This window comes from Saccostrea cucullata, unplaced genomic scaffold, assembly GCF_032062105.1.
Source record: "Saccostrea cucullata isolate Sc308-1 unplaced genomic scaffold, CSIRO_AGI_Scuc_v1 ctg1098, whole genome shotgun sequence".
Lineage (NCBI taxonomy): Eukaryota > Metazoa > Mollusca > Bivalvia > Ostreida > Ostreidae > Saccostrea > Saccostrea cuccullata.
Window position 1 is genome coordinate 67,794 of NW_026922818.1, and position 20,416 is coordinate 88,209.

The 20,416-nt window shown below is 33.6% G+C and overlaps 1 protein-coding gene, 1 long non-coding RNA gene and 1 pseudogene across 2 annotated transcripts in view; 2 read left to right on the forward strand and 1 right to left on the reverse strand.

Annotated features, from left to right (window-relative positions):
- The window catches only part of LOC134262548 (SURP and G-patch domain-containing protein 1-like), a 168,173-nt gene that overhangs the window by 51,596 nt on the left and 96,161 nt on the right, over window positions 1-20,416 (reverse strand). The window contains exon 9 of the mRNA XM_062744945.1: window positions 20,046-20,143. Within this exon, the coding sequence (XP_062600929.1) occupies window positions 20,046-20,143 (98 nt within the window). The remainder of the gene's footprint in view (window positions 1-20,045; window positions 20,144-20,416) is intronic.
- Window positions 1-20,416, forward strand: part of LOC134262549 (uncharacterized) — an 87,762-nt gene that overhangs the window by 6,627 nt on the left and 60,719 nt on the right. Inside the window, exon 2 of the long non-coding RNA XR_009991024.1 lies at window positions 6,516-6,643. This is a non-coding gene — a long non-coding RNA (uncharacterized LOC134262549). The remainder of the gene's footprint in view (window positions 1-6,515; window positions 6,644-20,416) is intronic.
- Window positions 11,514-13,593, forward strand: LOC134262545 (E3 SUMO-protein ligase KIAA1586-like; annotated as a pseudogene).

The window sequence follows — 20,416 nt, forward strand, 5'->3', positions numbered from 1 at the left end:
GACGAGTCCACTTCAGACTCTGAAAGGTGACGCAGGTTACGCCATCGTGAACAATTCTACAACTCGTGGTCAATAAATTTATGGCTGTACCCCCCAACTAAAATTGCTTTTCACAGGCCTGCAAATGATGTGTACTTTGAGTGACAGTAAAGTAACAGCACAAAATCAATGTTAAATTCTAGTATTATTTTAAGCTTTGGTAACGGAACCTATTTTATAATAACTTCTTTTGGATTCTTACGGAATATGTATTCGATATGCCGCTCAGCTAGATGAACCTCATCGTCTCAAGCCACGGTCCAAATAGGAGAGGATCGTACAGATTTGGCCGTGGTTTAATGCAGCGAATGAACCCGTAGTGGTTCCCCATGTGGCCCAGCCCGGAGCCCCCCCCCCCCCCCCTTTCCATTTTGAAACCAGAAGTCTCTGTCGAGACTGTAGCTCTACTGGTTTGTACTTATCAAAAACCATTGCACTATTTTATGCATCTTTGTGTAGTCTACTTGTGTGCCAACTTATTTTAAAATCAAACTAAAACTGTAGAAGGAGTAGCGTTTTAAAGGAATTTCACAGAAAATTCTATATATTAGTAACCATGGTAACAAATCGAAATCAAAAACTGATGCAATATTCTATGTATCTTAGTGTAGTCTACTTGTGTGCCAAGTTATATTGAAATCAGACCAAAACTGTAGAAGGGAGTAGCGTTTTTAAGGAATTTCACAGAAAATTCTGTTTTTAGTAACCATGGCAACACTGTTCATCGAAATGAAAAACCTATGCACTATTCTCTGTATCTTAGTGTAGTCTACATGTGTGCCAAGTTTTATTGAAATCAGACCAAAACTGTAGAAGGAGTAGCGTTTTTCAGGAATTTCACAGAAAATTCTATTTTTAGTAACCATGGCAACACCGTTCATCGAAATCAAAAACCGATGCACTATTCTATGTATCATAGTGTAGTCTACATGTGTGCCAAGTTATATTGAAATCAGACCAAAACTGTAGAAGGAGAAGTGTTTTAAAGGAATTTCACAGAAAATTCTATTTTTAATAACCATGGCAACACTTTTCATCATCAAAAACCGAATTCTAAATCTTAGTGTAGTCTACTTGTGTGCCAAGTTACATTGAAATCAGACCAAAACTGTAGAAAGAGTAGTGTTTTAAAGGAATTTCACAGAAATTTCTATTTTTAGTAACCATGGCAACACCGTTCATCGAAATCAAAAACCGATGCACTATTCTATGTATCTTAGCGTAGTCTACCTGTGTGCCAAGTTATATTGAAATCAGACCAAAACTGTAGAAGGAGTAGCATTTTTAAGGAATTTCACAGAAAATTCTATTTTTAGTAACCATGGCAACACCGTTCATCGAAATGAAAAACCGATGCACTATTCTCTGTATCTTAGTGTAGTCTACATGTGTGCCAAGTTATACTGAAATCAGACCAAAACTGTAGAAGGAGTAGCGTTTTTAAGGAATTTCACAGAAAATTCTATTTTTTGTAACCATGGCAACACCGTTCATCTGTGTCAAAAATGATGCACTATCCAATATGTATCTTAGTGTAGTCTACTTGTGTGCCAAGTAATATGTTGAAATCAAATTAAAATTGTAGGAGGAGTAGCATTTCGAAAAATTGTTTAAGATATTCGGACAGAAGCATTTTTCTAGATGTAACTTCTATCGCATAATCTTTCATAACAGAGCTAAAAAAAAACTTTTCTACAGGCTTGTAGCAAGCTATTTAGATTGATGTATATATTGAATGTGATGTACGTCATTATGCAAAAAAAAAAAAATAATAAAAAAATACAAAAATGCAAAAAACTTACACTAAATGTCCACATAAAAAAATATTTCATTAAATTATGCAATTAAAATATTCTGGAAATTGTGTCTAAATTGTCTTCAAAAGTAGTATGATTAATTATATATTTCTTCTAATTAAAATCAATATATGAATTTTGTTTCATGTAGGCTACCTGTAGTTTATTCAACAGAAGATTGAACTTAATAGCCCTCACCTCAACTATTTTAAGATATCAATGACACATCCTAATTGACTTTCTACAGCTTGAGTATTTCTGACGTTTTGTCAGTATATACTTTTCATATGCTATTCATAGAACATATGCATGACTATAAGTGGCCAAATTTCATTCTGATCTGAATCTTGTGAACTTTTTGTTCACCCCTCGTAGGTAACCTGAGTATCATGTAACAACTTTCCAATAATTGAATTTGGTTCATCTTCTAAACCATCGGCCATGAAATTCACAATTTTGATAGAGGCACTATTGCTTATCATTACTACACACTTAGCATGCTTACTTTGGCTTCTTAATACCCAGAGGTAGACCAGGGTAACAAAGAGAAAATGCATTTCCACTTAAAAACCAACTGTGCACCCCATCCCAAAGGAACCACTGAGCTTGAGGCCACATATTTCAACATTTTGGAAATTTAATCATAAATTTTATTTCATCATAAATGGTTGATTAATACCAAAGAGCAGATTTCAAAGTATTAATTTATTATCAGACTTTGTACCCCCCCCCCCCCCCCCCCCCGTATCCCTGACCCGGGGATCCTGTCCTGAAATTAATTTTGGAAGAGGCATCTAACTTCATCATAAATATGTACTTAGATCATTGGCATAATAACCAGGACCAAAGGAAAAGATTTTCAAAGATTTCATGCATTTTCACAATGTAATCAATAGAGCCCAACCCCAACACCAGAACCCCTGACACTGGGGCCCTAAAATTCACAAATTATGAAGAGGCAACCTTCCTCATCATATGTACATAGTTCATTGGTTTAATACCCAGGAGAAGAGGAGAAGATTAATAAAAAAATAAAAAAAAATAATTAATAAAAAAAAATTAAAGAGTTAAAATATTAATAAAAAAAAAATTATGCATTTTCACTATATGATCAACACAGTCCCACCCTAACACCAGAACCTCTGACCCAGGGGCCATGAAATTCACAATTTTGGAAGAAGCAGTCTTATTCAAAATAACTACCGTATAAGTACAATTTTTAGCGAGGATGTAATTTTGGCATTATTAGCAAGGGTGCTGAGATCGCTAAAATTAAATATCGCTAAAAATTAATTTCGTTCTGGTTATAATAGCTTCTTAAGTGAGCATTTTATCTTCCATGTTTGTCTTCCATTTGTTTCATTTACAGCTGTTTTAAGCAATCATTACACGACAAGTAGATTTACCAGTAAGGAAATGACTTCCACTGCTTTTTTTTAAACATCAATATATTCTGATATCAGTAATTTCATTCACAATATTAAGTAGATAATCAGTCAAAAGCTATGGAAGATAATAAAAGGTCTACAAATTCCTATTTATAAAAAGATTTTTGAATAAAATGAATTGCTCTCTTCACTTTATCCCCATTCACTTTATCCCCAGGGACAAATAAGTGTCTTTTCTATTTTCTTTGATGCTGATGTGGAATGCTTTAGGATAAATGATAATTAATCACAAGGGAACCATTTTAAAGACCTATCAATTCCTTGAGAATTTTTTTTTTAAATTTATGTTTCCTAATTAAATAAAATAGAATATGGGACAAATATCCTTACTTTAAATCTGTCAACATGTAATCTGAGAGAGATTTTAGAAAGATAGATATACAGTGATTACAATGTGGTATTAAATGTATACTATAATCTTCTTTTTTAAAAAAAACATAAAATATATACATGTACATTACTAAGCAATTTTGTGTTCAATTTGTAATTGTCTGAAGAGCCATTAAAGGCAGAAAGTGCTTACAGTTAAAATGACTCCAGTCTTGTGATTCTTGATTTTTTTCATTGGATATATTTTACTGTACCAAAAACTGGATTTTTCTAAGAGAAATGTGTGGGGGTTTAGTTGTTGTTGTTTTCTTCCTTTCTTTCTTTCTTTTTTTGTTTGTTTGTCTGGGGTATTTTGTTTATCATGTAATGTGTGAGTTTTTTTATTTTCTTTCTTTTCATGTTTGTTTGTTTATCAGTTTTTTTTTCCAAACAATTGGTAAGCTCACAAAGTAAAATACCATTTTATTTAAGAAAAAAATACAGATCTATGTTATATTATCTGATTAACAGCAACAGGTAATCAGTGATATTTAATATATTTTTTTAACATTTAAGAATACATAGGAATTCATATAAAAAAGAAAAGAACTAGCTGATACCAGTCTATAATTCATGCAATGAAACCTTCAAACAAACATCACTTGCAGACACATTCTGAAACAGGCAAGATAATTAATCCCAGAGGATTAATTGTCCTGCTCTCATCCATTTACTGAATTGAATCAGAGCTTACAGAAGGAACATTTTCAGACACTATTCTTAAGTTTCCTTAAAGGTCAAGTATAATATTTTTGTCGCATATCTGCGGTGATTTTCTTTGATCTTTCTGTGGTGATATATCCCATATCACATATGCGATAATACTTTCCACGCCCCTTCATATATCACTGCAGGAGGCAGAAATCAGGTCATGAGAAAAAAAAAACTGATTTTATTTCACAAGTTCATAACAACAGAAAAATGAACATGTGTAGCTATTTCTTACCCTTTAACTAAACTAAAATACATGTATTTAACTCGGTCGAAAGTTCCCAGTCGTTCAAAAGATTAATCCATTTTGAAAATTTGAAACTTACGGTAAAATCTCCAAACTTTTTATTGTTAAACTCCTTGCTATTTTTTTCTGTGATTTCATGTATGTCGAGTGCCTGGCTCAAAAATAATTGTCAAAATCTTAAAACTCAGTTAAAAACTCAAAGTCAAATTCACTAAGAACGTCCGACATGTTGGAGAGCTAGCTTGAAATGAATCTTTTTTTTTATTATTGAATTTTGACACTCTCAATATAATGAAATTCACGTCATCAGACATGCGACAAGTTGCTTACATCATAGATGCCTCGTACTATTGGTTATATCATTTTCATGGGGCGTGGAAATGATATAATCAATCGGCTCGGCTTCTATGATGTAACCTATACTTGTTAAAATTCATAATTATTCATTAATGTCAGTCTCTGGAGCAATATGAATGACATTCTGAGGTCTATCTAATTTTTTGTCACCAATTTCCATCACTAATAGTCGTTTAAACTTACCTGTGTGACAAGTGGATCATTTATTGTAAATCGCTTGTCTCCCTTGTTGCGTGACGTCATCAGAGACAGCGTGAAATAGGAAGTGCATGCTATATTGCCGTGTTTGGAACATTATTGTTTGCGAGATGTTGCCATGTGGGCTTTTAACTGTACCAATAAATCGGAACAAGACATAATTATATATTTAAATTCTTACGCACCTGAAATTGAGGGAAATATGAGGGAAAAAAGAGATGGTTTTGAGCCTAATAAACACAAAACACTATAAATATTTGTAAGCGACATTTTACGTAGACCAGTTTAGGCTACAATTTATTATAAAATTATCTCAAGAATTTCTTGGTTTTATTTCAAATTTAAATTGCATTCTTCAATTTGTCAGTTTAGGTATTTATAGCCGCAATACTGTTTTGAGGGAAAGTTTTGTTTTTTTATTCTTGTTACAGTACTCAACAAGATCAACAAGATCACAAGTACCTAACGATTGGTTCATGAACTTTGCCCCTTTCCCCCTACTGAAAATAAAACTAAGCAAAATATACATGAATTCCTTGTCCGTCATACCAATACTTCGATATTTTATATTTTCCGCTTTTGTCAAGTTTTAGAGATTGGCCCTTTACATTAGAACATGCACTCGGTATTACGCGGCGCCAAGTCAAAAGTACATGTATTTCGGAGTAAACCTCGTACATGCTGGAGTAAAAAAAATACTAGCAATACTAGCAATTTCCATATACTGTGGAGGAACAATCTCTAAAATTAGATTGACAAAAAACGGAAGATGTGGTATAATAGACAAGGAATTGATTATCTGCCAAGTTATCGTGTCTAAAAAACAAGAGGCCCAAGGGCCTTGAATCGCTCTTCTGATAAATTGTACAATCTATCACTTCTATTAGAAGCCTCCAACTCTATTAGAATCATAAGACCCAAAAATGCATGAACTTACAAAGTTTAATAATATTTAGCCAGTTAAGACTGAAGATATTATAATATAATTATAAAATATCATAAGTAGGTAAAAGTGACCTACCTTTTGATTGAAATTTTCTGAGGACTCAAGATACATTAATTGACAAAGACTGATGATTCTAATTAAATAAGTACCTGAGATATTCAAAAGTAGGTCACCATGACCTACTTTTTGGTCAACATTCTCTGAAAACTCAAGATGCATCATCTGACGAAGTTTGACGATTCTAAGCTAATTAGTACCAGAGATAATTAAATATAGCCATCAAATGTCAAAAGTAGGTCATGGTGACCTACTTTTTGGTCGACGTTATTCAAAAACCCATAATGCCTAAATTGACAAAATTTGATGATTCTAAGCCAATAACTACCTGCGATATTCAAAATTAGGTCACTGTGACCTACTTCTTGTTGGACATTCAATGAAACCCTAAGATGCCTCAACTGACAAAGTTTGATAATTCCGAGCCAATAAGTACCAGATATAATTAAATATAGCCATAAAATGTCAAAAGTAGGTCACCGTGACAACATCAATAATAAAAAAAGTTTCCCTCAAAACAGTAATTGTATCTATAAATACCTAAACTGACAAATTGAAAAATGCAATTTAAATTTGAAATAAAACCAAGAAATTCTTGAGATAATTTTATAATAAATTGTAGCCTAAACTGGTCTACATAAAATGTCGCTTACAAATATTTATAGTGTTTTGTGTTTATTAGGCTCAAAACCATCTCTTTTTTCCCTCATATTTCCCTCAATTTCAGGTGCGTAAGAATTCAAATATATAATTATGTCTTGTTCCGATTTATTGGTACAGTTAAAAGCCCACATGGCAACATCTCACAAACAATAATGTTCCAAACACGGCAATATAGCATGCACTTCCTATTTCACGCTGTCTCTGATGACGTCACGCAACAAGGGAGACAAGCGATTTACAATAAATGATCCACTTGTCACACAGGTAAGTTTAAACGACTATTAGTGATGGAAATTGGTGACAAAAAATTAGATAGACCTCAGAATGTCATTCATATTGCTCCAGAGACTGACATTAATGAATAATTATGAATTTTAACAAAAATATTATACTTGACCTTTAAGGAAACTTAAGAATAGTGTCTGAAAATGTTCCTTCTGTAAGCTCTGATTCAATTCAGTAAATGGATGAGAGCAGGACAATTAATCCTCTGGGATTAATTATCTTGCCTGTTTCAGAATGTGTCTGCAAGTGATGTTTGTTTGAAGGTTTCATTGCATGAATTATAGACTGGTATCAGCTAGTTCTTTTCTTTTTTATATGAATTCCTATGTATTCTTAAATGTTAAAAAAATATATTAAATATCACTGATTACCTGTTGCTGTTAATCAGATAATATAACATAGATCTGTATTTTTTTCTTAAATAAAATGGTATTTTACTTTGTGAGCTTACCAATTGTTTGAAAAAAAAAACTGATAAACAAACAAACATGAAAAGAAAGAAAGAAAATAAAAAAACTCACACATTACATGATAAACAAAATACCCCAAACAAACAAACAAAAAAAGAAAGAAAGAAAGGAAGAAAACAACAACAACTAAACCCCCACACATTTCTCTTAGAAAAATCCAGTTTTTGGTACAGTAAAATATATCCAATGAAAAAAATCAAGAATCACAAGACTGGAGTCATTTTAACTGTAAGCACTTTCTGCCTTTAATGGCTCTTCAGACAATTACAAATTGAACACAAAATTGCTTAGTAATGTACATGTATATATTTTATGTTTTTATAAAAAAAGAAGATTATAGTATACATTTAATACCACATTGTAATCACTGTATATCTATCTTTCTAAAATCTCTCTCAGATTACATGTTGACAGATTTAAAGTAAGGATATTTGTCCCATATTCTATTTTATTTAATTAGGAAACATAAATTAAAAAAAAAAATTCTCAAGGAATTGATAGGTCTTTAAAATGGTTCCCTTGTGATTTATTATCATTTATCCTAAAGCATTCCACATCAGCATCAAAGAAAATAGAAAAGACACTTATTTGTCCCTGGGGATAAAGTGAATGGGGATAAAGTGAAGAGAGCAATTCATTTTATTCAAAAATCTTTTTATAAATAGGAATTTGTAGACCTTTTATTATCTTCCATAGCTTTTGACTGATTATCTACTTAATATTGTGAATGAAATTACTGATATCAGAATATATTGATGTTTAAAAAAAAGCAGTGGAAGTCATTTCCTTACTGGTAAATCTACTTGTCGTGTAATGATTGTTTAAAACAGCTGTAAATGAAACAAATGGAAGACAAAAATGGAAGATAAAATGCTCATTTAAGAAGCTATTATAACCAGAACGAAATTAATTTTTAGCGATATTTAATTTTAGCGATCTCAGCACCCTTGCTAATAATGCCAAAATTACATCCTCGCTAAAAATTGTACTTATACGGTAGTTATTTTGAATAAGACTGCTTCTTCCAAAATTGTGAATTTCATGGCCCCTGGGTCAGAGGTTCTGGTGTTAGGGTGGGACTGTGTTGATCATATAGTGAAAATGCATAATTTTTTTTTTATTAATTTTTTAACTCTTTAATTTTTTTTATTAATTATTTTTTTTTATTTTTTTATTAATCTTCTCCTCTTCTCCTGGGTATTAAACCAATGAACTATGTACATATGATGAGGAAGGTTGCCTCTTCATAATTTGTGAATTTTAGGGCCCCAGTGTCAGGGGTTCTGGTGTTGGGGTTGGGCTCTATTGATTACATTGTGAAAATGCATGAAATCTTTGAAAATCTTTTCCTTTGGTCCTGGTTATTATGCCAATGATCTAAGTACATATTTATGATGAAGTAAGATGCCTCTTCCAAAATTAATTTCAGGACAGGATCCCCGGGTCAGGGATACGGGGGGGGGGGGCTCGATGAACGGACGACGATTGGCCGACTTGTCAATATTTAACCTAGTAAGGATACATAACACAAACAAAATTTTGATGCATGGATTGATATAATTTTTGAACGGAAATAACATGTATAATTAATCCGTAAGATATAAAGAAATCTTACGTATTCTTTGCTGCTTATATATGCACCATTTTTTTTGCAAATCCATACAAAATTTTGAACACATTTTCAACATTGAGTCGTAATTTTATAAGATTCTGCCACTTTGTCTTGCAAACATTACTCACGTCACCTATCTGAATATAGATCTATGAAAAAATATTGCTGAATTCTAAAGAAAAAAGATTTTTTGTGTTATTTATTCAAGTCATCGGTGTCCCTAGGAATTAATGTGACTGCACAGTGTCGCCCGATACTGTATCAGCCGATCATGTTCTTTCAGCCGACAAGACCAGAAAAATTTAGTCGCCCGACCATTGGCTTAAATGTGACCTAGGCATAAAAGGCATTAAATACAAATTACATGTATGTACAGGGGCTGAAAAATCCCATTGCCCGACGCCCGGGGCGAGTGCTTTTTACGATCGGGCAAGTGAAAAATCAGTATTGACTTGCCCGTGGGCAAGTGATTTTTTTAAAGCTATACGTACTGAAAATGAAAGTAGTTTTTCGTACGAATTAACAATTCATTATTTAAGATCATGAAAACGCTTTATCAAGTCTTGGTAACGTGAAAAGTTCAAGCGCGAAAAAGACGTTTACATATTGACATTGTGGCGCGGTTACCTTATCGAGTCTGCTATGGAAAAATTTATAACAAAAACTAAGAGAAAAAGTTCATGTGATGACCAGCAATTAGTGGATAATAATAATAACGAAAGCTCCGAGCCTTCAGGTTCAGTATCAAAACATGTGAAGTATGAGAAAACAAAGAGGAAGCGAGGTTTTATCAAAACGTGGGAGGAAACGTGGCCTTGGGTGAAATATGACGATGAAAAGAACACAGTGTACTGCACTATTTGCAGGAAATTTCCTACAGTTGGTAACGTTAAGAACAATTCTTTTTTCAACGGATGCAAACTTTTTCGTGTGGAATCTCTAAAATCCCATCATACCAGCGAAGTTCATATGTTATGCACAACTTACTATCGCCAGAAAAACGAAACTCCTGTGACTACAGATGGAAATCAAGTAAGTGCCAACATAAGAGCAACGCCTATTATGAAAGCAATGCTGAAGTTAGATGAAAATCAAATGAAAAGACTTGATGCTCTTTTCAATATAGCATACAAAATTGCAAAACATGGTAGACCACACAGTGATTTTGAAAGCGATTGCATTTTGATTCAGAAACTTGGAATTGATCTAGGGAAAAATTATTTGAATGCTAATACAGTAGAGACTCGCTACTACTGAGGCTGACGGTGATTTGAAAGATAGCAACGCTTATCTCTCGTTGTAAATTCAAAGCACAAATCCATTTCTTAACAAATCTATACAAAAAAGAACTGTTTATTACGTTGTCCAAAATCGCCAGGTCTCAGTATACATGTAAAAATTTCAACAAGGTTGTATTACGTACCTGTACTATTCAGTGTTGATTGCTGGAATGTACACTTAAGGAAACGAATTATTTCAAATAAACATAACACCTGTGATTTTGTAGAGAGTTTTTAATTGAAGTATAAAACTTATTTGATCTATAAATCTTGTTGCACCCACCTGTTTACATTCATCCCATGCGAGCCCAGCAGATTTTGGAAAAACGTGCCAAAGCCATTGTTAAACAATTATATTACTCATAAACCTATTTTTTTATCTATTGCTGTAATTTATTTTTAAAAAAATTCTTTATTGTTTCATCTTAGTTTAATAAATTAATTAAATAAATAAAAGGTTATATTTAATATTATGCATGTATATTTACACAGGTACACATAATGTTGTAATTTCTTAAAATTGCAAATAAAAGCGAACACATAAACAGCTTGGGTATCAAACATAATTTAACAAATTTTGAACTCCACTAAAACGTTTTAACAGCTTGGGTAGTGGCTCAAACTGAACAGTTCAGTTGTCAGCAGAAATACAAATCAAAATTGCAACTGCTAATTATCTGTTCAGTAATTAAAAAAAAATTATTTTGACAATTGCATGTCTATTTACTTTGCCTTTTTATTTGAACACAAAAAAGGTTGTTGTTTATTTAGAAATGACTTTTAATTGAATACAAAGAGAATAAAATAATCAGAATTTTGGTTGTTGTTTATATAGATAAGATGTATTATAAGAAGGCATGAAAAGGTGTGAAGGAGAGACAATTATTACATGAAAATCAAACGATGTTTTATGATAGGGAAATTTTTGTATCAGTTGCCCTCGGTATTACAATATTTTACCGTGACAAAGTGAACATCGTAATAACGGGTCTCTACTGTAGATGTAAAGACTTTATTAAATCGATCGGGGATGCTATGACTGAGGCTGTAGCTGATGATTTGAAAGAAGCAACATTTGTGTCTGTTCTCTCTGATGGTAGTACTGACTGCAGTAATATTGAACAAGAGAATGTCCTTGTACGATATGTGTCTCCTAAATCTCAAAATCCTGTAACAATATTTTGTGGCATTGTAAATTTGGAACATGGTCATGCAGATGGGGTGTTAGATGGAATTTTCAGAGCCTTGAGTTTAGTTGGCTTAAAGAAAGAGAACTTGAAAGCTGGTGAACCAGGTCCTACAATAATTTGTGCAAACTTTGATGGTGCAAATGTCATGCAAGGAAAGAAAAACGGAGTGATCGGTAAACTTATGAAGGAATACAATCATGTTCTGGGAATGTGGTGTATAGCACACAAACTTCAGCTGGCAGTGATGGATTCAGTCAAGGATGTCCAAGTTCTTCAGAAATTAGAAAACACTTTAAAAGGAATCTACAAATCATGGATCACCAAAGAGACACAGAGAAATAAAGGCCATAGCAGAAATTCTGGATGCTGATCTAGCACATATTCCAGATGTAAAAGATGTAAGTCTAAGAAATGAAATATTTATTTATTTTTGTTATCTCATATTGAGAAATGTGAACTGTTTTTAAAGTTTTTATGATTTTGTTAATGATATTAAATAATTGATGTGTTTTATACTAGGTGAGATGGGTTGCCAGTCAAGGGAAAGCCCTGAGAGCCATCCAAACAAATTTGGTTGTTGTCACAACACATTTAGATGTAGCTGCAAGTAGGACAGACTTGTATGCAGGCACAGCAAAGAAATACCTCAAAGATTTAACATCTTCTTCAGTTCTGAAAGTGATGTTTCTACTTATTGATGTCTTGGATATCATAACAGATCTGTCTAACGTAAACTGGAAAATAACTTAAATAAAATAATGAATGACTTTACTTAGCTAATTAATTTAAACTTAAGACTTATTTTTATTTTCTTTGTGCTTAACATATCTTTTTTCTTTGTAGTTCTTCCAAACAGAGGATTTACTTGTGTTGGAAGTGCTTCCTAAGGTTGAGGCAGTCATCTTGAGGTTAACTTCATTGAAATTTCATCCTGGAAACTACATGAGGGAGTTCATGTCCAAGTATAACCCAGAGGAGAAAATGTTTGGAGATCTCAAACTTCATGGTCCCTGCAATCCTGTTGACTACATGGACAGTGACACCAGAAGTATATTAGATGCTGTGATTAAGTCCTTGGATCAAAGGTATAATATTTTATTTCTAAAGATTCTTAAGAATTATAACTCACTTTATCTATTTTTTTCAGAATCATTTATTGTTTAAAATGGAAATCTAGTAAGGAAATGATTGACTATGTGGAAGTACAGATAAGTTTAGATAATTAATTTGGCACAAAAACTAAAAATTAATTATTTTATTTCCAGATTTGGCAACTTTAGAGAAAGTCCACTGAAGGATTTTAATACAGTATTTAACTTTAAACTTTGGCCATTAGACAGAACCTCTCTTGCTCTTTATGGAAGAGAAAGTCTGGAAAATATCATCAATTTTTTTAAACCAATATTTGATGAAACCAAGGAATCAATTTTAAATGAATATACTGATTTGAAAGTTTGTGTTGCACATTATTAAACTATGCCTCTTTATGAGGCATATTTGCTAGTGTCAGAAACTGCTTCTCCAAGGTTAACAAACTTGTTGAAAGTGATTGAATTGATGTTGAGTCTCAGTTGTAGCTCTGCTAAATGTGAGAGAGTTTTTTCAAGCATGAAATTAATGAAGACAAGGCTTAGATCAAACTTAACTCAAGAAAATTTACAGGCACAAATTAACATTATGGTTGAAGGCCCACCCCTTTATGAATTTAAGGCCACCAAAGCTATAGAACATTGGTTAGGGTCATCAAGGGGTAGACATGTAAATGGGCATCAGGCCCCTGAGAGAAAGTCTAGACAAAATGACATGTATGATGAATATGAAGAATATGAGGTTGGAGAAAAATGAAATAAACAAGGACACAAACATGATACATGTTAATTGTTTTTATTTAAATCAAATTTGGTGGGGCAAGTAGATTTAAAGGTAGGGCAAGTAAATTTTGCCTAACCACTTGCCCGAGGGCAAGTGCTCAAAAAATGTATTTGTCAGCCCCTGATGTATAATCGTTAGCTTCTGCGATGATCCCTTGTCATTTGTGTTATTTTAATTTCCACTTTCACCCTTACCGGCTTCGGACGAAACAGAAACGGTCGAAGAAGAATAATCAATTTGCGTACTTTCTTAATTCAAATATACAAAGCCTATTCTTAACAGACAGATCTACGCATTACTCTGATATAAAAACATTTCTGTTCCTCAAAATTTGCCATAATTTTAGATAATTAAGAGCACTTTTTACTATACTTTTGTAAGTAAATTTTGTCGAGTGTCTCTAATGACGTCACAAAAAGGGGAAGTAACTCTATTGATGAACGTTATTTTTAGCGATATTTGAACAGGTAAATAAAGAAAACAACGAGGTTTAAAATTAAACGAATATTGTAATTCCTTCTTTTTAACCATTGTTTACAACATATATTATATACAAGTATATCTATTTCCTTGATATTTGACCTTTAAATATTTACAGAGCAGCCAAAAACAATAACTAAAAAAAAACAAGAGGCCCACGGGCCTTATAGGTCACCTGAGTATCATGTAACAACTTTCCAGCGATTGTATTTGGTTCGTGTTTTAATCCAAAAGCCATGAAATTCACAAATTTTGAAAGAGGCACCATTGCTTATCAAAGGGCAGATTTCAAAGCATTAATTTATTTTTAGTCAAAGTACCCCCCTGGTACCCCTGACCCAGCAGCCCTGAAATTATCTATTTTGAAAGAGGCCCCTTTCTTCATTATAAGGCCAGCATTTTTTTTAATGTTTAGGTTTAGTTCTGAACATGAGAATAAAAAAGTCCCAAAGGAGAAGGAAATAAAATTTTTTTTTGATAAATCAATTATTAACATTTGTACATTCTTTTTTTATGCTATCCTAATAGGCTCCTTACCACTGGACACATAATGCTTACAAATAGGAAAGTAGAACATTTAATTGCTTATTTCATCATCTGTCAGTTTGGGCCAGTTATATAAATTTTGTGATGTTGATCAAAATATATTTTAAAAAATCAATTCTTTAGAAGTCTTTCAATATATCTTCATTTTTTAAATATGTGTTAGGTGAATGTGTAGACATTGTTCTAAAATTTACTTGATCTCTAAAATTATAATTCCTATCATAAAACAGACAGGGAGTATTGGGGAGTAGGGTGAACATTTTTTCAATTAAGTGTAAAATAATTTTTCTGGCTGATACAAATGATACTACATGCCTGTATATATTTGTATATTCTTGCCTTTTAATAGTTGAATTTTTTTTTTTATTTCTTCAGGTTATTGTTTATTTCTTCCTCAAATGGACTTAACTTCTCCCATAGTTTTATTCATTATATTCATTACATCTGATGCATAAGCAACCCTTTTCTGAAGAATGATGCTTAGACTGTAAGCTAAAACAGAGACCTAAACAATGTCGCTGGCAATATGCAATAGCTACCATGGGCAGTTTAAAACCTGGGGGAGGAAAATAATTTACAGACAGTTACTTTTGAAACGAATACATAATTATCTCACCAGCATGATATTGTGCAACAAAGTCGTCAGCATTTTATTTGTCCTTTGAACGGGTGAAACGTTTTGAATGGCACTCTTATCGATGAATTTTGCTATCTTCTCAGCTTTATTCACCCGCCGTTTCATCGTAAAACCGGAAGTGCGAGTTCGTAAATTTGAAATCTCGATCCCGACTCAAATTTGACATCGTAAAGAAATTTTTTAAAATTTTTTTCTGAAAATTCAAAACCTTGAGCGGAGGGTTTGTAAAACTGAAAATAAAATAAATCCTGGCCTTAAATATGGAATTAGATCATTAGTATATTAACCAGGAGCAAAGGATAAGATGTTCAAATAAATCATGCATTTCACTATATAATCATTAGAGCCCCACCCTAAAACAAGAACCCCTGACCCTGGGGCCATAAAATTCACAATTTTGGTAGAGGCACTCTTGATCATCATAACTATTTACTTAGTTAGTTTATTTAATACCCAGGAGCAGAGAAGAAGATTTTCAAAGAATTCATATATTTTCACTATATAATCAATAGAGCCCCGCCCTAACACCAGAACCCCTGACTCTGGGGCCATAAAATTCACAATTTTGGTAGAGGCACTCTTGCTCATCATAACTATGTACTTAGTTGGTTTATTTAATACCCAGGAGCATGGAGAAGAAGATTTTCAAAGAAATAATGCATTTTCCTTACCTACTTATTTAGCCCCGCCCTAGCACTAGAACCCCTGACCCCAGGGCCATGAATTTCACAATTTTGGTAGAGGACTCATTGTTGGTTACAATCATGCAAACAGTTTGACTACTTGATGTCCAGGAGTAAAGAAGAAGATTTTTAAAGATTGCATTAATTTTAGTGGTTTTGGCCCCACCCCTCAGGCCCCAGGGGGGTAGGGATCATGAAATTCACAATTTGTGTTCCCCTTCACCAATAGATGCTTTGTGCCAAATTTGGTTGAAATTGGTTCAGTGGTTGCAGAGAAGAAGCTGAAAATGTTCAAATGTTAACGGACAATGCACAACGCACGACGCACAACGAAAACAGATAGCAATAGGTCACCTGAGTTTACTCAGGTGACCTAAAAAAAAGAGAAAAAAAAATGATCACAAAAAACAATTAAAAAAAATTATATCTGACTAATAAATTTATTCTAATACATATATTATATAATTATTTTTTTTATTTTACATAATATTAGTAATTGAACCAGAATGAACCATATACTTTATCAAATCCCACCCTTAAATAAAAGCAAACAAAAATTACTTCAAAATAAACATCACTTGCAAATAGAGGTGTAGAAGACATTAATTAAACACAAGGGACTCATTTCAGTTTTCCTAGTTTGCAAAGGGAACATGTTCAGCACTTATCTCTCTTTGCTCATTCACTTATACATGTATACTATATACAGCTGAGGACATACCCCTCCTACCCACCTCCAAACACGGTGAAATACAGAAGCTTAATTAATATTAAAAGATGTCTTATAACCTAATCAACTAACATACTAAATTTAAACTGAATAGGACAACCACAAAAAAAAATAATTACAAAAAAACATAAATCTTATATTTACAATTGAGAAATTACCCCACCACCCCAGCTCTGAACAGGGTGCCATACAGAAACATTTTTCATGTTAAAAGATGTCTTACTCCCTATTCATTTTATACACCAAATTTGAACTTAATAGGACACCTACAAGAAAATATTTTAAGAAAAAAACAGAAATCTTATATATAAAGCTGAGAACCTACCCCACCACCCCAGCTCCGAACAGGGTGACATACAGAAACATTCTTAGTATTAAAACATGTCTTACTCCCTATTCAACTACCATACCAAATTTGAACTAAACTGGACAACTACAAAAACAAGAGGCCCAGGGGACACAGCGCTCACCTGAGCACATCAGCTAGGAAAAAGCACATATCAGATCAGAACTGAAAGTTTACTGAGGTTGGGGGGGGGCTTTAATTTTAACCCCCCCCCCCCAGGGGATCATAATTTGAACGAACTAGAATCTACACTACTTGAGGATGTTTCCATATAAATTTAACTAATCATGGCTTTGAAATACTTGAAAAGAAAGTTTTAAATGGTTGCCCTATATATTCCTATGTTAAAATTTGATCAGTCATTTTGGCCCCACCCTACCCCCGGGGGTCATGATTTGAACAAACGTGAATCTACACTACCTGAGGATGATTCCACATGAGTTTCATCTTTCCTGGCCCAGTGGTTCTTGAGAAGATGATTTTTAAAGATTTTTCCTATATATATTCCTATGTAAAACTTTGATCGGCCATTTTGGCCCCACTCTACCCCTGGGGGTCAAGATTTGAACAAACTTGAATCTACACTACCTGAGGATGATTCAACATGAGTTTCATCTTTCCTGGCCCAGTGGTTCTTGAGAAGAAGATTTTTAAAGATTTTTCCTATATATTCCTACGTAAAACTTTGATCGGCCATTTTGGCGCCACCCTACCCCCGGGGGTCATGATTTGAATACAATTGAATCTACACTACCTGAAGATAATTCCATGTGAGATTCATCTTTCCTGGCCCAGTGGCTCTTGAGAAGAAGATTTTTAAATATTTTTCCTATATATTCCTATGTAAAAATTTGATCCGCCATTTTGACCCCAACCTACCCCCGGGGGTCATGATTTGAACAAATGTGAATCTACGCTACCTGAGGATGATTCCACATGAGTTTCACCTTTCCTGGCCCAGTGGTTCTTGAGAAGATGATTTTTAAAGATTTTTCCTATGATTCCTATGTAAAACTTTGATCGGCCATTTTGGCCCCACCCTACCCCTGGGGGTCATGATTTGAACAAATTTGAATCTACACTACCTGAGAATGATTCTACATGAGTTTCACCTTTCCTGGTCCAGTGGTTCTTGAGAAGAAGATTTTTTAAAAATGCCATTAATTTTTCTCTAATTCATAATTATCTCCCCTTGGAAAAGGGTGTGGCCCTTCATTTGAACAAACTTGAATCCCCTTCACCCAAGGATACTTTGTGGCAAGTTTGGTTGAAATCGGCTCAGTGGTTCTTGAGAAGAAGATGAAAATGTGAAAAGTTTACAACAACAACGACAACAACGACAGACGACGGACAAATTTTGATCAGAAAAGCTCACTTGAGCCTTCGGCTCAGGTGAGCTAAAAATTATTACAAAAAAAACAGAAAATTTGTGGATGAGAAGAATGACAGACAGACAGACAGAGTGATTACTATAGGGCACCCACAAATTCTTGCGGGGCCCTAATTAAAGTACTTATTTTTAAGGTTAAATCGCTAAATTTGCGTCTCGCTAAAATTTCAACATATACGGTATGTACCTGGTTAGTTTATTTAATACCAAAGAGCAGAGAAGAAGATTTTCAAAGAATTTATGCATTTTCACCATATGATCAATAGACCCTTTTCCTATGATAAATTTTGCCTAGGAGTTATTCCCCTTTGCTGCCATCTTGTAGGGCAACATTCCCAGATCCCTTCATTTTTCAACCCAGTTCAATTTGTTACACTGATTACTGAGGGAAAGATAACACTACTTTACTTATGAATATACGTTTGTTAAAGCCTCTATTGATTCATAATTTTAAGCTTGTAAATATTTTCCCCCATATATTCCTTGCATGCTTGTTTAAAATTGGTTTCTCAAAGAGGTAAATTCACTATTTTGCCCTACAAGATGGCAGAGAAGGAGAATAACTCCTAGGCAAAATATGTCAAAGGAAAAGGTCTACAGAGCCCCATTCTAGCATCAGAGCCCCCAACCCTGGGACCATGAAATTCACAATTTTAGAAGAGACATTCTTGCTCATCATAACTATGTACATAGTTTATTGGTTTAATACCCAGAAGCAGAGGAAAAGATTTTTAAAGAATTTATGCATTTTCACTATATGCACTGTATTCACTAATAGAGCCCCGCCCTAACACCAGAATCGCCAATCCTGGGGCCATGACATTCACAATTTAGAAAGCGATAGTCTTGCTCATTATAATTATGTACTTGGTTGGTTTATTTAATACCCAGGAGCAGAGGAGAAGATTTTCAAAGAAATAATGCATTTTCACTATGTAATAAATACAGCCCAACCCTAGAACCCCTGGCCCTGGGACCACGAAATTCACAATTTTGGAAAAGGCAGCCTTACTCAACATAACTATGTACTTGGTTAGTTTATTAAATGCACAGGAGCAGAGGAGAAGATTTTCAAAGAAATAATGCATTTTCACTATATAATCTATTTAGCCCCACCCTAACACTAGAACCCCTGACCCTGGGGCCATGAATTTCAAAATTTTGGTAGAGAACTCAATGCTGATTACAATCATACCAACAGTTTGACTGCTTGGTGTCCAAGAGTAGAGAAGAAGTTTTTTAAAGATTGCATTAATTTTAATGGTTTTGGCCCCACCCCTCAGGCCCCAGAGGGGCAAGGACCATGAAATTCACAATTTGTGTTCCCCTTCACCCATAAATGCTTTATGCCAAAATTGGTTGAAATTGGTTTAGCGGTTCAGAGAAGAAGCTGAAAATGTTCAAATGCACAATGCACATCGGACAAAAACAGATAGCAATAGGTCACCGAGTTTATTACTCACGTGATCTAAAAATGTGAAAAGTGTACAGACAGACAGACGACGGACAAAATGTGATCAGAAAAGCTCACTTGAGCCTTCGGCTCAGGTGAGCTAAGAAAAAACCCAGAAAATTTGTGGATGGAAGAATGTCAGATTGACAGACAGACAGAGTGAATACTGTAAGGCACCCACAAATCCTTGTGGGGCTCTAATAAATGAATTGTTTTCTAATTTTTGGCTTAGATATATACCCTGAATGTTTCCATGAATCTTTCCAATTCATCTGGAGGCAAGAAATCACCAATAAAATGTTTTCCCTTGTTAGCTTCTGTTAGAGCTTCTGCCCATTCTGCAAAAATAAAAATATGTTTGATACAGTTTCAACCTTTTTTTTCCAAAGAGAAATCAATATTAATGTTGTTTGACCACTTCCGAATAAGAAACCGTTTCGTTGGTGCTATAAGTACACAAGGCATTATTTTTAAAAATCTAAGTTGTTTGTCTTCCTAGTTCAATGGCTTGTGAAATTTAATATTGTTTCATAAAAGTTCAGCCTTCCAAAAAACTTTTAATTTAGCAAGTTAATAAAGGTACTAATTTTATCAGTTAGTAGTAGAGACTA